Below are 14,854 nucleotides of genomic sequence, written 5' to 3'. Positions count from 1 at the left end.
CCCGGGAGACAAAGTCAAAGCGCTTGATCCTTTGCCCCATACTTTGAGAGAAGATTTGTGACTCTCCTATGAAACTGTCCAGGACCGAATTTTAGGCTGTGCAAGCTGGGCTACAGCACAGGGCTCCCAATTTTAGAGGGGCCCCAAATTTTAGAGGTCCAACATTTAATTTTTACATAGTTAGTTTAGAAATAAAAATTAAATGTTTTCAATTAACCTTAAAAGGTTTCATGAAGAAATGGTGAGAATGTGTGGTTATTGTATTTTAACTTGGAGGTCAAAAGTTCGAAACTTGCATGTATTGATTTTCAAAATTTTGATTTTGTAAGGCCACATTTATTTACTAGAACATGGCCACAAAAACTTAAAATACGGCCCTAAGACTGTCTCACGAGTCCTTATGGGAGACGGGTCAAGTCAATATAAAATGCAATACTTATAATAAAAAATGTAATGCTAATCAGGAATAAAGTGTTTGTTACTTATAAAGAAAAGTGTAATACTTTAGAGAAAAAATGTAATACTATTAAATCAAAATGTATAAGTAATTAACATTTTATTCATAATTAATATTACATTTTCAGTATAAGTATTACATTTTTAACTTGATTTAACCTGTTTCACGGGTAATATCCGTAAAACGGTCTCACACTAACTTTTGCCCAATAAGAAAATAGGTTAAAGTGTGATATTGATTGGGGAGTATGATATTTTATTAAGAGGGTAGCGGGGCGGTAATCATTAAAGCTACGAAAAACCATTCATACCAAATGTTTTCCGCTTCAAAATTTAGGTAACGGTCACAGGTCACTGGCCACCCAAAAAATAATTAACTAAACAACAATTTTGTTGTATTAAATTATTAAATAATAAAGCTGAGTGGGGGAGGAGTCTGTGGTGATTTCAGATGGATGAGAAAATACATACAGACCCACAGAAACGAGAAAAATAGCACGTTGGTTTTCGCTGGAGGAATGAATGTCAACGCCAACTCAGCATTCTCATATCCGTTTCTTAATAAATATTCAATATAATTATAATAATGCCACCATAAGTTACTCCGTGTAATACCCCAACTTTCATCCTACTTTGTCTAATATTAATTGTAAGTTGTACTCTAGTTTTTTAGTCCAAAAATTTAAACCCGATCACCCAAGTTTAATCCTATGACTACACATTTAGAATGATAATAGAAGTGTAATCGACAGAGCTCGTCGCTGGTATTTGTCCCAAAAATTTCGTCGGAGTTGGTCGAAAAGTCACTGGAGTTAATTGAAAAGTCGTCAGAGTTAGTTAGAAGGTGATCAGAACCCTAGTGACCTGCAATAGTGAACCGGTTTTTGAGTTTCAATGCACCAAAATAACATGTTTATGCGTTTAATTGCAAACTTTTGAATGTTTAAGGGCTCAATTGACTTTTCGACTAAAGTTTAAGGGTTAATTTGATTTTTTTTCTCAAGAATCAATGTTCGCACCACTGCGATAGTAATTGATTTTTCATTCTCATTATTATTGTATTAAATTTTGTTTGTTTTTTTTTTTTTTTAAGTATCACATTTTTTGTTAAATTTGTGATGGAAACGGTCAATCCAGAAGCAATTAATGAAATTAAAATGTTTTCTTTTTCTTTTTTTTTGAGAACAAAATTTTTCTTTTTCTAGCATTAAATTGAAAACTAATTTTAGTGAGAAAAATGACAAATTTGCTTTTTCTGTAGAGACTTCTTTCTCATATAAAAGGCCAATCTTGATTCGTCTTCCTGTGTCTAACTCCTAAAATATTTCCTCTCTCTCTCTCTCTCTCTCTCTCTCTCTCTCTCTCTCTCTCTCTCTCCCTTAGAGAATATTTATCTTCGAGTACAAGAAAGCACGACTTGCACGCCAAGAAATATTGAAGCAAGCAGAACATGAAGCTGGTTTGGTCGCCGGAGAAAGCCTCAAAGGCCTATATCGATACTGTGAAATCGGTAAGAAATCGTGAAAATGATTCATTTTTTTGTGGACTACCCTTTGTTTTTCGGGGTTTAATCTGTTGATTGGGGTGGGGTGCAGTGCGAGTTGATTGAAGAATCTAGCGTAGCGGAGCTGATATCGGCCATGGCGGCGGGGTGGAACGCGCAGCTGATTGTGGAAACGTGGTCAAAAGGGAGCGGGACGGCGACCAGCATCGGGCTGGCGGTGGCCGGCCACCACGCGGGGGGGCGCCACGTGTGCGTGGTGCCGGATCAAGAGTCGAGGGAGGAGTACGGCGAGGCCATGCAGAGTGCGGGGCCGGGGGTTTCGCCGGAGATCTTCGTCGGGGAGGCGGAGGAGGTGATGAAGGGGCTGGAGGGGATAGACTTTCTGGTGGTCGATTCCCGGCGGAGTGACTTTGCTCGGATTCTGCGGGTGGCGAAACTCGGCCACAGGGGTGCTGTGCTCATATGCACCAACGTTTGCTCGCGGGAGGCTTCGGATTTCCGGTGGCGGAGCGTTCTCGACGGGAAATCAAGAATCGTACGCTCCGTTCTTCTGCCGGTGGGGAAGGGGCTAGACATAGCCCACGTCGGAGCCGCCGGCGGGAAGGGTGAGAGGAGCAGATGGATCAGGCATTTTGATAAGGAATCTGGCGAAGAATTTGTGATCCGGAGGTGAATGAATTTATCCATACACTAGATACAATATTGGTAGTAGTTAACTAGATCAAGCTATGAAATGACTTTTGTTTTTTTTTTTTTTTTTTTTTTGTTTTGTTTTTGATAAGTCAAGAGTTCTGACTTCTCTATCTGTATATAGATTTAGAAAATGAAAGCACTTTTTGTTTTCCAGTTTTGTTGGTAGTCTGGTACACATTGGTACTTCTATCAAGGACTATAAAGATTAATTTAGGTGTTTATTTATGCAACTTAAGTTATAAGATAAATTGCTGGTAATGTTCAGTTTTCGCTCTTTAACTTATTATTATTGAAGTTAGTACTTTTTGTTCATTTACTAACAAAACATTAGGAACTATATTTGCAACTTTAGTATAGCTTATGGACAAAAAGTGACCACAAAAGAAGTTAATAAAATGACAAAAAGTGTAACGTCAATGATAATTTACGGGCGAAAAGTGAACCCAACCAGCACTTAGGGACTTATTTCACAATTACCTTATAACTTAGGGATGAAAAGTTCAATTTTCTCAAAATTTTATATAAAGATAGTTATAAAATCTCACTCACACACACACACACAAGGAATAAGGGTCAAATAGATCAATGAAATGCACACAAAAGTGCAATTGGACCATTAAAAAAAACTACAATGAAGTCCCTAAACCAACCAATAGAGTTTATTACCGATTAGGTCCATTGACTATTACGAAATTACTGATTTGGTCCTTGACTATATTTGTTACCCAATTAAGTCCTTCAACTATCAAAAAGTTAACCAATTTGGTCCTCAGTTGGGCCAGCCGTCTAACAACGGTTAATTTGGAGGGTAGTTTCGGAATTTTCATTCACCTGCGTTTGCAAGCTCGATCGCCTCAGCACCCTAATTCTGGCCGACTGGAAGGCCATTTCTGGCCACATTCCGCCCTGCATCACCGCCCTCTCGAACTTTTGCATTCTCGACCTCACCGGGAAACAAATCACCAGCCCCATCTTGACCTACATTGGGTAGCTCAATAAACTCACCATTCTTAATCTCGCCGACAATCAAATCTCCGGTGTCATCCCCACTCCATTGTCAACCTGGGAAGCTTAAAGCACCTGGATCTCAGCTCCAATAAGCTCACCGGGGAACTCCCATCGAATATCGGAAAACTCACCATGATGAGTCGGGCATTGCTGCAACGACAGTGGCGGTGACCAGTGCAAGCAGCTCTTCACCGGCGACAGCGCGGAGTAGTGGTGAGCTTCCTTTCCGACGTAGTAGTTTTTCCCGCAGCAAGAAGACGTCTTCTAGTTTGGCGTAAGCAGATCAGCATAGCAGCTTCGCTCTCCTCGGCGTTTCGGCCTCCAACGAGCTCCGGCGACCTTCTGGTGTAGCAGATCTCTTTGGTGGCAAGAAGCAGCAGCGGGATCTATCAGCGTCCCCTGTTTTCCAACATTAGTAGCGAGGAGATCCGGCGAAGTTGATGATGATGCTTTCTGCCGGCGTGGCGGCTACAATGGACACGGCAACCACTGCTTCTTCCCGGCGTTTGGACATTTCCCGTAGTGACGCGGCTGGACTCACACACACATAACAGTAAAGAAAAAGCTTGGGTAGACCGTGGAGCGCAGGAAATTCCGAAACTACCATCCAAATTAACAGTTGTTAGACGGCTGACCCAACTGAGGACCAAATTGGTTAACTTTTTGATAGTTAGAGGACTTAATTGGGTAACAAATATAGTCAAGGACCAAATTAGTAATTTTTCAATAGTCAAGGGACCAAATCGATAATAAACTCCAACCAATATCATGCAAACCTGTAAAACGGAGAAATTGGAAGAATTGCATGATATTGGTTGGTTCAGGGACCTAATTATAGTTGTTTTTAGTTTAGTGGTTCAATTACGGTTTTGTGTGCCCTTCAATATCCTATTTAAAAAAACCCTTCAATATCCTATTTAACCCTCCCTATTCCAAAATTTTATTAAGACTGGATACAATTCCAAATAGAAGAAGACTAATGTCTTGTTGCTGTTCCAAATGATATGGGGCAATTTGTACTTTGTAGCAGCGGTTTCAATTCCTTAGGCTGGTGTGTGTTTCTATCCCCCCATTGTTCATCTTGGAAACGTTGTATTCGGATTTGAATTAATGCAGCGTGTTTTTTCTTTTCCACAAAAAAAAAAAAAATAAATAAATAAATAAAACATCGTGTTGTTATTATAGGCATATTACATGACTCACATGATACATAAATTATAGAAAGACAAGTTCCTATTACTAAAAATAGTACCAATAGAAGAAAGACGTTTTAAGGTAAACATCTGTGTATCCAAAATTTGATGTACCAATAGAGGAATCAAAAGAAAATGACTTATTTTCTGCAAAAACAATTATCCAAAGCAAAACCATATGTTTGCACAAGTGAACAGACCATATTCTTGTCCAACCCAATAAAATCAACTAGGTATATCGGTTGAAAATTGGGGCTTATCAAAACCCTGAAATTCACAAGTTCGAAAACCAAATGCCGCGCCAATTTCCACAATGTAGTAACTTGAGGCCGTAAAAACGTATACCCTACAATAATATTAGCTTGTCATCCATATGTTACCACATCAAAACACAGAAACATATTTCTCTGGTGCACTTCAGCAGTCCGCTCTCTCAGCCCGGAAGTTGGCAATCTTTTCCACCACCTTCTTTGGAGTAGGTAGTGGTGCATATGAAGCAGCATTAATAATAGCCTGATTCATAGCAGAAAATCGCAATTAGTAATAGACTTCTCAAGAAGAGCTATTTGACATATTAGGGTGTTGTTTTACCTGAAATTTTTCTAGTAGCTTGTTCATCTTTTTAACAACCTCTTCGTAGTTATTCCTGGAGAATTATATGTACAATGAAGTTACATCTTGGACAAGCGGAAAAAGGAGAATAACAAAGTATTAAGTAATCAGAAGAGGGCAGGTTCTAACTCCTGTTTTCTAGTCTTTGATGAGGTAAGCTCAAGCTTCCCATCTCTATTGATCCTATCTTTTTCCTGTTGACACCATTATAAAGAATCATACATAAAGGGGCAAAAGACTGAAAAACGAAAATAAGCCACATTTACGTTTTGCAAAGACAATAAAAACAGTAGTAATCTGTTCAACACCTCAACCTGTCAAGTAGGAATTAAAACCACTTATAACCTAGACTAGAAAAAGATGAGACAGCATGTCACGCAATCACTAAAAAAAAATGTGTAACGTTATGATTGCTCTAAAGAGCAAGCTTTGTCAAAAGATTCCCAGTAATGAGCTTTCTTATAATCTTGTTATTTTCTGGAGCATAGCCCAATGACAGCTGGATGAGGACAGTAATTACATAAAATGCCACAAATCATGGGGATAAAGGTGCATCAAGTTCAGGGTCATGCACAGGCTCCTTCCCCTCCATGCTCTTGTGATATGATCATATGAACAAGTTATGCAAACATGACGTATATATGGAGACATAACTTTAGAGTACATACTCTTTTGTATTGATAAGTATGTTTTTTACCAACTCTTGATCACATCACTATATTGTATGATATGATTATATGAAATGATAACTAAGACCTCAGCCCAGCGCTTAAGTGTTAAGTGTCATTTAACCATTAGATCAATGGTTACTGGCCGCAGTCTTAGACAAGCAGGTTGAACTGAGACTGGCAACAATAGAGAAAAAAAAAACAGGGAGAGCAAGAAGAGTTGGACAAAAAAGTAACAAAGTGAGATAAGGAGTGTGCAGGAAAACAATACGCTACAATTTTATTATAAGTACTAGAATTGTTAAAATGATGATCATATTTAGCTATATTGTGTATTACAATTTGGAAATACAGTCAGATACCCTAAGAAGAAAGCATGTCCTAGAGCTTATCGTAGGAGTTACATGCACTATAAGTTAATGAGCTCTATTTGCATTTGAATGGCCTACATCAAAGAAAACAATACTTCTGCACAATAGACGAGCTGGAAGGCGAAGATCATACACATAAGATACCACTACACTTGATTGTGCATGTGAATTGAGGGAAAAAACTACACTAGTAATTGAACAACACTGATTTCCAAAATGTTTGATAATTGATACTGATAAACAAATATCACTGAACTAAACAGGCAAGACCAAAAAAAAAAAAAACAATAAAAATATTTTGTCTTTTTAAAAGGCAAGACATGCTACATTGACATAATAGATAAAGCATGGAATTAAATATAACAAACTAACCATTAGCATGATCCTCTCCCTGACTCTTTCACTCAACCAATCTGCATTTTGGACATCAAACCTCATAATAACCTTGGTGCCAGCTGAAAACACATAGCAACGCCTTTACTATATGAGAAATTGAAGATATATGTTGTTATATATAGTTTATAAAATATGTAGACCTGTGTTAATACTCCTTATGCGACCCTTGTTTGCTGCAAAAGACACCAAATTCATTAGATGTATCCCAAATCACCATTGAACAATTTGGTTAATGAGTCAAACAACCTGCGCTTGCATTTTGATTCTGATTCTGATTCCCACCCTTTTTACGAGGCTTGGTTTTAGCTGCAATTGAAAGCAATTTTATTAGGGGAATGTAAACTTTCATTAGCCGGTTTTCTTTTCCAGAGAAGTAATATCACCTTCTGTAGTAGGTTGAACCTTGCTAGTGGATTCACCTTGTCCAGTAAAGCTCACAGAAACATGCTCTGAATGTACAAATAATGTTGAATTAGCATTTGGAAATTCAAAGCATCAATCCTTTCCATTTCAACAAAACAAAAAAGTATTGATCAATTGATTGCTATCAAATAGTAAAGTCAAGAAAACTGTAAATTAGGCACAATTTTAGAAGAAAAAAAAAAAAAAAAAAAAAAAAAAAAGATCTTAAAATCCCATAATATGCTAAAACCCTTTCTTGGCAAAATCCTGAAAATTACATCCAAAAACTCAATTAAAATGTAAACTTGTATGCATAAATATTATTATTAACAAAACTCAACAGAACTGAATTTTTTTAAAAAGCAATGTAGAGATGAATAGGGAGAGCGAGATTGAAAGAGATGGAGTACTTAGAGCGATCTTAGGAATATTTTCTTTATTCGAGAAGGATTCCCCTTCCTCTTGGAGAAGGAACTTGTAAACATGCCCAAGCCGCCGTCGCGGTATCTTCTTCTCGAGGTGGCTCGCATCTGACGCCGCAGCGCACCGAGCAGGAAAAGAGCTAATAGCACGTGAGCCAGACCGGATAACGTTCCTCGCCACTGACGAAGATGAAGACTCAGTGAGACAATAGCGCACAGTTCCTGAAATCAATCTCGAAGTGTTTCTAATTGCTGCCATTTCTGATTCGAGATTCTAGCGTCAAAACCCTTGGTTGGGCTGAAGACGACGATTGGTTCGTTTTAGAAACAATTTAACGAAATGTAGTTTTTGCGGGCAATTTATATCCTACACCACGGGCACTGTCCGCCCAGATACAAAACGACGTCGTTTTAAATTTTTTTTTTTTTTAATTTCCCACCCCAGTAAATGGCAGTAATTTTTTCTTTAAAAAAAACCCGTTGTTCAAAAATGTACATAATGTTATACTAGAATACACATAATTGTATACATGAATGTACATAATTATATAACAAAATATGCATACTCTTTTTAAAAGATAATACACATAATCTAACATAATATAATAAACATAAACTTTTAACACAATATACATCAACTCTTAACATAATACACACAAATTTTCTGATTTGAATGTACATAATTGTATAAAAAGAATGTACATAATTGTATAAAAAATGTACATAACTGTATGAACAAATACACATAATTGTATGAACAAATACACATAATTGTGTGAACAAATACACATAATCCCAGCAACTTCCTACCGCGCCTTCCAAAACGACGTCGTTTTGGGAGGCGCGCGGCGCACAGTGCTATGTGCGCCGTGGTGTAGGGTATAACGACTGAGTTTTTGCGGCTCTTGGAGAAATCTGTAAACATCATGGGCTCTTATTAAATTAAACAAAAACAAAACGGAACAAAAAATTCAAGGGCCTGTTTTCCCATTTTCCCTTTTTGGAAAAATGGCACATTTGGTCCCGGAGTTATTACCGTAGTGACGACTCAGTTATCGGGTTATGACCGTATTTATTTGTAGTCCCTTAGTTATGAGCCAAGTAAGGGTAGAAATAGGCCGAGTCAAGCCGAGTTTTAAAAAATTAGGCATGGATCTATTACAAAAATTTAAAACCTAGGCCTGGACCTGTATGTCGGCTTGTTGTTAGGCATGCAATTGGAAGTATATTTAAACTAGTATTTTCCTGTGCGATGCACGGACACAATTTTAGTAAGTATTGTTTTAATGTTATGATACTGAGTAGATTTTTTTGAAAGGAATACTAACGCATATTTAGTTTTATTAAAAATATATAGTATAACTAGTAAGATTTAATATTTTTAATTATGTTCATTTTAAAGTTTATTGTTACGTTAGAATGATAAGCAACATTTGTATTATTATTTGAATTTGAAATTGAAATAACAAATTTATTTATATAGCTAATATATTGAATTAAAAGTTGTAAATAAAAGAAAGAATATGAAATTAAGCCATTTATTAAAAAGAAAATAAAAATTACAAATTTATGAAAACTTCATGATAAACAAAGTTAGTAGTTGAATATACAGAATCAATATGTTATCACATAATCAAATAGATATAAGAAAAACATTTATAGATTGCATTACATGTTGGGTACTCGGATGTAAGATGCATGAAAATTCTTCATGAAAAAACTTAACCTTACAGTCATCCTTTTTTATTTAATAAAAAGGCCGGTTTGATGATTGTGCATGAGTTCTAAAACATAAATATACATAATTGAAGTATTTTTACATCGCAAAAGAATATTTGAAATAAAAATAATTATCACCTAAATCAGTTTGGTAATCAGAAAACATCTGCATTTTGGTAAGCAACTTATTTCTTTTGATTTTGAAATATCTCATTGTTATCTTCATACTATTTTCATGCAGTACATACAATCGACAACCGGGAATTAGTACTATCAATTACAATTTGCAAAAGAATTGTAGTAGTACCTAGTTCTTTTGTATGAACATATACACCTAAAAATTAATCTCCAAGTGCGTATTGCAGCAGATGTGTACTGCAGAAGAAGAAAGAGTAAAGAAATAAAAGAAAGGACCAAGTGCATACTGCAACAGATTTTATGTAAAAAAAAATGATTTTAAAAAATGAAGAAGAAGAAATGAAAAGGAAATTAAAAAAAAAAAAAAAAAAACACCAAATCATCGTCCATGTCAATATGTAACCTGCTAGATGGAGTGTTAACCTGCTATCAGGTGAAATTGTATACATTTAGAGGGTTGAGTGACCTAATTGCCCTTTTTGTTCGTTCAGTGACCAAATTACACTTTCACGTTTCGTTCAGTGACCAATTTGATTCTTATTCCAAAAAAAAAAAAAAAAAACCAAAATTTATTGGTAATTTATATCGTGCACCAGGGCGCGCATTGCATTGTGCGCCCTGATGCAAAACGACGTCGTTTAAGATTTTTTTATTTTTATTTTTTTTGAAATTTTGCTACCCTGGGGTGGCGGTTAATTTTCTTTTAAAAAAATCTCATGTTAAAAAATGTACATAATTTTATATTAGAATACACATAATTGTATACATGAATGTACATAATTGTATAACAAAATACACATATTTTTTTTAAAAGATAATACACATAATCTAACATAATACATAATACACATAAACTCTTAATATAATACACATAAATTTTTTGTTTCGGATGTACATAATTATATAAAAAAATGTACATAATTGTATAAACAAATATACATAATTATATACCATAATGTACATAATCACATTAACTCCCTACATAATTTACCAAAACGATGTTATTTTAGGAGGCGCTGGACGCACAGTGCAATATGCGCGGTGGTATGATTCGTGGTGCAGGGTATAACGATTGGAATTTATCGAACTGCCACGTCTCAAGGTTATCACCCGACCCATTTGATTCAATAATTTGGTTCCCATAAATTTGAATAGTCGACTCCGTTATCATCCTAATAATTACCATTTCTGGAATCTAGAGTCTGGTCACCTTTCTCTTTGTTTTTTGTTAAACCACTGAGGATTGCGAATATTTGCGATCAATGCGATCTGCTTCTCGATCGATCAATTCTAAAGACATTTATACGTGCATACATAGAGAGAAAAATGTCGATGTCCGACTCCGACATGTCTTCGCACGCCATTGATTACAAGTATTTTCGACAAATTACCCGTGATAGCGAGTCATTGTTAACTCTAATGTTTATGTTTTCGATTTTTACGTGGATTGGTTTGTTAGATTTGTTGCCTGTTCGATACATGTAAAGCCTTCTCTTATCCGTCTGAAATTACTCCATATTTATTTAGTTTGAATAGAATTTGTGGAATAATTTTTTCCAGCATATTTTTAGAGTTTGATATTGTTAAAATTGAAATGAACAAGATTCAATAAAGCACATTAATTTCGTTAGTGATAGTGGAAATGAAACAATCAAGTTACTAAGTTGTCATTTATTTATGTGAAAATGACTCGGTCGCAGTTATACCATAGGTATACACTCAGTTCCTCAGTTACCATAGGCATTTGTTAAATTGCATAATAATTATTACATAATAGCCTTGTTTAATTGATTATTGACAAATTTGTCAATATTTAACAAATTCGTTATTTTAATATTTTATCTTTAATCAAAACACCATAAATATGATCAAAATAACAAATATTTAATTTATTTTAAGGATTTAGGGTTAACAATTTTGCGAAGGCATTACTTCTGACTCGGTTGTCCGTTTTGGACAATTTTTTTTTTCAAATCGCGTAAATTTTCGAGACCTATACACTGCAAACCGCCTAAGGAGGTTTGGCCCTCTAATTTCTCCAAAAAATACTTCTTTTGCATGACCTCCAATGCACTATTAGGAATTGTATTACAGTATTTTATAATATTAGAATAAGAATTTTAACCAAGAATTATAGTACGAATAGGAAAGTAGAAAATAATATATTTTTATCAGAAAGATAGATTTTTTAGGAATTGGGCAGGAAGTTAAAGTTTGAGATTTTGTTTTTATATATATATAGAATAGATAGAATAGATTAGAATAGGAATTGTATTACACTATTTTATAATATTATAATAGAAATTTTAACCTAGAATTATAGTACGAATAGGAAAATAGAAAACAATGTATTTTTATTAGAAAGATAAATTTTCTAGGAATTGGGCGGGAAGTTAAAGTTCAGGATTTTGTTTTTATATATAGTATAGATTAGAATAGAAATTTTAACCTAGAATTATAGTACGAATAGGAAAATCGCAAACAATATATTTTTATTAGAAATATAGATTTTTTAGGAATTGGGCGGGAAGTTAAAGTTCAGGATTTTGTTTTTATATATAGTATAGATTTGACATTATGACATCATATTTATGGAAAACTTGGAAGTAACTTGTAAAAAATAATATTTGCACAATTTTTGAATGTTTAATGGTCTAATTGCACACTTTTTTTGTTTGATGGTTCAATTACACAATGTGTAAAACTTTAGTGGCCTATTTGATACTTTTTCCAAAAAAAAAAAAAAAAAAAAAAAAACAAAAAAGGAATAAAGTTCAAATTGGCCATTGAACGAAACGTGAAAGTGCAATTTGGCCACTGAACGAAAAAAAAAATGCAATTAAGCCACTCAACATTCCAAATGTATACAATTTCACCTAATAGCAGGTTAACACTCCATCTAGCAGGTTGCATGTTGAAGTGGACGATGACTTAGACATTCTTTTTTTTCTAAATTTCCTTGTTATTTTTTTAAAATTTTGAAAACCTTTTTGTTGCATAAAATCTGATGCAATATATATTCAGTTTTTTTTTTTTGAAAGATATATATTCTGTATATATAAAATTAAGATGTTAATAAATAGAATGAAATAGGATCCCCTTGGCAGTGCACTTTGGTGCTAAAACCTCTTTTCACATTGCACTTCCTATCATTACAATTTGCAAAAAAATTGCCGCAGTACCTAATCCTTTTGTATGAATACATACACCCAAAAATTAATCTCCAGATGCGTATTGCAGCAGATGTGTACTGCAAAAGAAGAAAGAGTAAAGAAACAAAGGAAAGGACCAGGTGCATACTGCAACAGATTTTATGCAAAAAAAAAATGATTTTCAAAAAAAAAGAAGAAGAAGAAGAAGAAGAAATGAAAAGGAAATTAAAATAAAAAATCAAGTCATCGTCCATGTAACCTGCTATATGGAGTGTTAACTTGCTATCAGGTGAAATTGTATACATTTGGAGAGTTGAGTGGCTTAATTGCACTTTTTTTTTTTGTTTTTTTTGTTTAGTGGCCGTATGACACTTTCACATTTCGTTCAGTGACCATTTTTTTTTGAAAGCCAATACTTCGGATTGCATTAAATCAAGGAAGAAACAATAAATATGGGAGGATTATCCCTCCAGACAGATCGTGCTGAGACTACACTTACATGCTTAGCTAGAGCATGAGCTACCAAGTTGGTATCTCTGTGAACAAAACTAACTGAACAAACTGACACATAGTTAATCAGACGTAAACACGAATCCAAAGCAACTCCAAGATACGTACGAAACGAACTAGCATCCCGAAAGCTTGAGATGAGAACCACACAATCCGAATAAATTTTAATATTCTGGTAGTCGTGTTCCTTTAGCCACGAAAGAGCCTCACGTACCGCCATGGCTTCGGCTAGGAGTGGATCAAATGGGCACGAGAGATGACCGTTAGCCGCTGCAATGAAAACGCCATCCATATTGCGAACATAGAAGCCAAAGGTTGGAGCGGTGATCTGGGCCGTAGAAGCCAGAACCTGTTGGCGATAGCTAGAGCTGCCGAAATGGGCCGGCGGGATAGGACCCGCCAAAGCCCGCCATATGATAGGGGTGGGCTAAAAAGCCCGCCAAAATACGGACCTAAGAGAAGTCGACCCGCCCCGCCTCGCCTTAAGCTCGCGGGCCAGCCAAATTTAAAAAAATTTAAATTTGAAAAAAAATTAATATTAAAAAATATGTTAAGTACATACTAATTTTTTAAACTTGATACATACTAATTACAAAATGTAAACTGTAAACCAATATATATATGGGTTTACAGTTTGTAAACTATAAACCAATATATATAGGTTTACAATTTACAATTTACAAACTCTAAACCAATATATATGAATTTTGATGGCCTCCGCCGGCCCGCCAAGTCCGCCTTGTCAAAGCCTGTGGGTTAGGTGGGGGTGGGCTAAAAAGCCCGTCAAAACACAGACCCAAACTATCAAAGTCACCCCTCCTCTTTTCGCGGGGCGGGACAGGCTAACCCGGCGGGCTAAGTCTGTTTTGACGGCTCTAGCGATAGTGTTGCATGGGAAAGTTCATCAATGACAGGCTCTGGGGAGGCAATCAGACCTTGTCTGTTGTTTGCAACCCATGAAGACCAAGAACTCTGGAAGCTGCGCCATAAGTGCACTCGAGACGGGATTGAGAGTTCCCAGACAACCATATTTCGAGCCCTCCAGATTTCGTAAAGTATTCCACAAATTTGCTCCTTTAGAACACCAGAAAATGTTGCTGAGATGCCCAACCAACCTTCCACCCACTGCATAAAATCATGATCATCAAGGTTAGGGATTTGAAGTTGTGAAACATTCCACACACGTCTAGCATAAACGCAAGTGCATAAAATGTGCATAACATCCTCCTCAAGAACACCACAAGCTGGGCATAGATTAAGGACCTCCACTCTCCTCCTAATCAAATTACTAGTCGTTGGCAAAATATTAGAGAGGTACCCAGAGCTTCCATATGTTATTCCATACAGAGGGACCCGGAGCCAGGGCCGTTCCTAAGAAGATTGGGGTCCTGTGCAAAAATTTAACATGGCTCCCTTTTTGTATAATTGTAAACTAGTAAATTACTCGTGCGATGTATGGATAAATTTTTTTTATTATATATTTAAATAATAAAATTAATGATGAAATTATAAACAATTCTAATAGTTGAAGGTGTATATTTCTTTGAAATTATAAGATTTGTATATTAGTATTGAAATTGATTACTTAAAAAGTTAAAATAAAATTATAT

General features: G+C 35.5%; 2 protein-coding genes across 2 annotated transcripts; one reads left to right on the top strand and one right to left on the bottom strand.

Annotated features, from left to right (window-relative positions):
• Positions 1-1,776: 1,776 nt before the first annotated feature.
• Positions 1,777-2,881, top strand: LOC109157103. Its single transcript, XM_019304980.1, has 2 exons — positions 1,777-1,966; positions 2,052-2,881. Exons 1-2 carry the CDS (start codon positions 1,907-1,909, stop codon positions 2,631-2,633), a joined length of 642 nt encoding a protein of 213 aa, XP_019160525.1. The 5' UTR covers positions 1,777-1,906; the 3' UTR covers positions 2,634-2,881.
• A 2,068-nt stretch (positions 2,882-4,949) lies between these two features.
• Positions 4,950-8,081, bottom strand: LOC109157102. The gene is made up of 8 exons (XM_019304979.1): positions 7,714-8,081; positions 7,285-7,350; positions 7,148-7,207; positions 7,042-7,074; positions 6,878-6,960; positions 5,596-5,660; positions 5,446-5,500; positions 4,950-5,367 (listed from the first exon to the last, which is right to left on the bottom strand). Exons 1-8 carry the CDS (start codon positions 7,982-7,984, stop codon positions 5,272-5,274), a joined length of 729 nt encoding a protein of 242 aa, XP_019160524.1. The 5' UTR covers positions 7,985-8,081; the 3' UTR covers positions 4,950-5,271.
• Between the last annotated feature and the right edge of the window lie 6,773 nt (positions 8,082-14,854).

This window comes from Ipomoea nil, unplaced genomic scaffold (genome assembly GCF_001879475.1).
Source record: "Ipomoea nil cultivar Tokyo-kokei standard unplaced genomic scaffold, Asagao_1.1 scaffold2761, whole genome shotgun sequence".
Taxonomy (NCBI): Eukaryota; Viridiplantae; Streptophyta; class Magnoliopsida; order Solanales; family Convolvulaceae; genus Ipomoea; species Ipomoea nil.
Note: the sequence above shows the minus strand (reverse complement) of the source record. Positions and strands in the feature narration are given on the sequence as shown.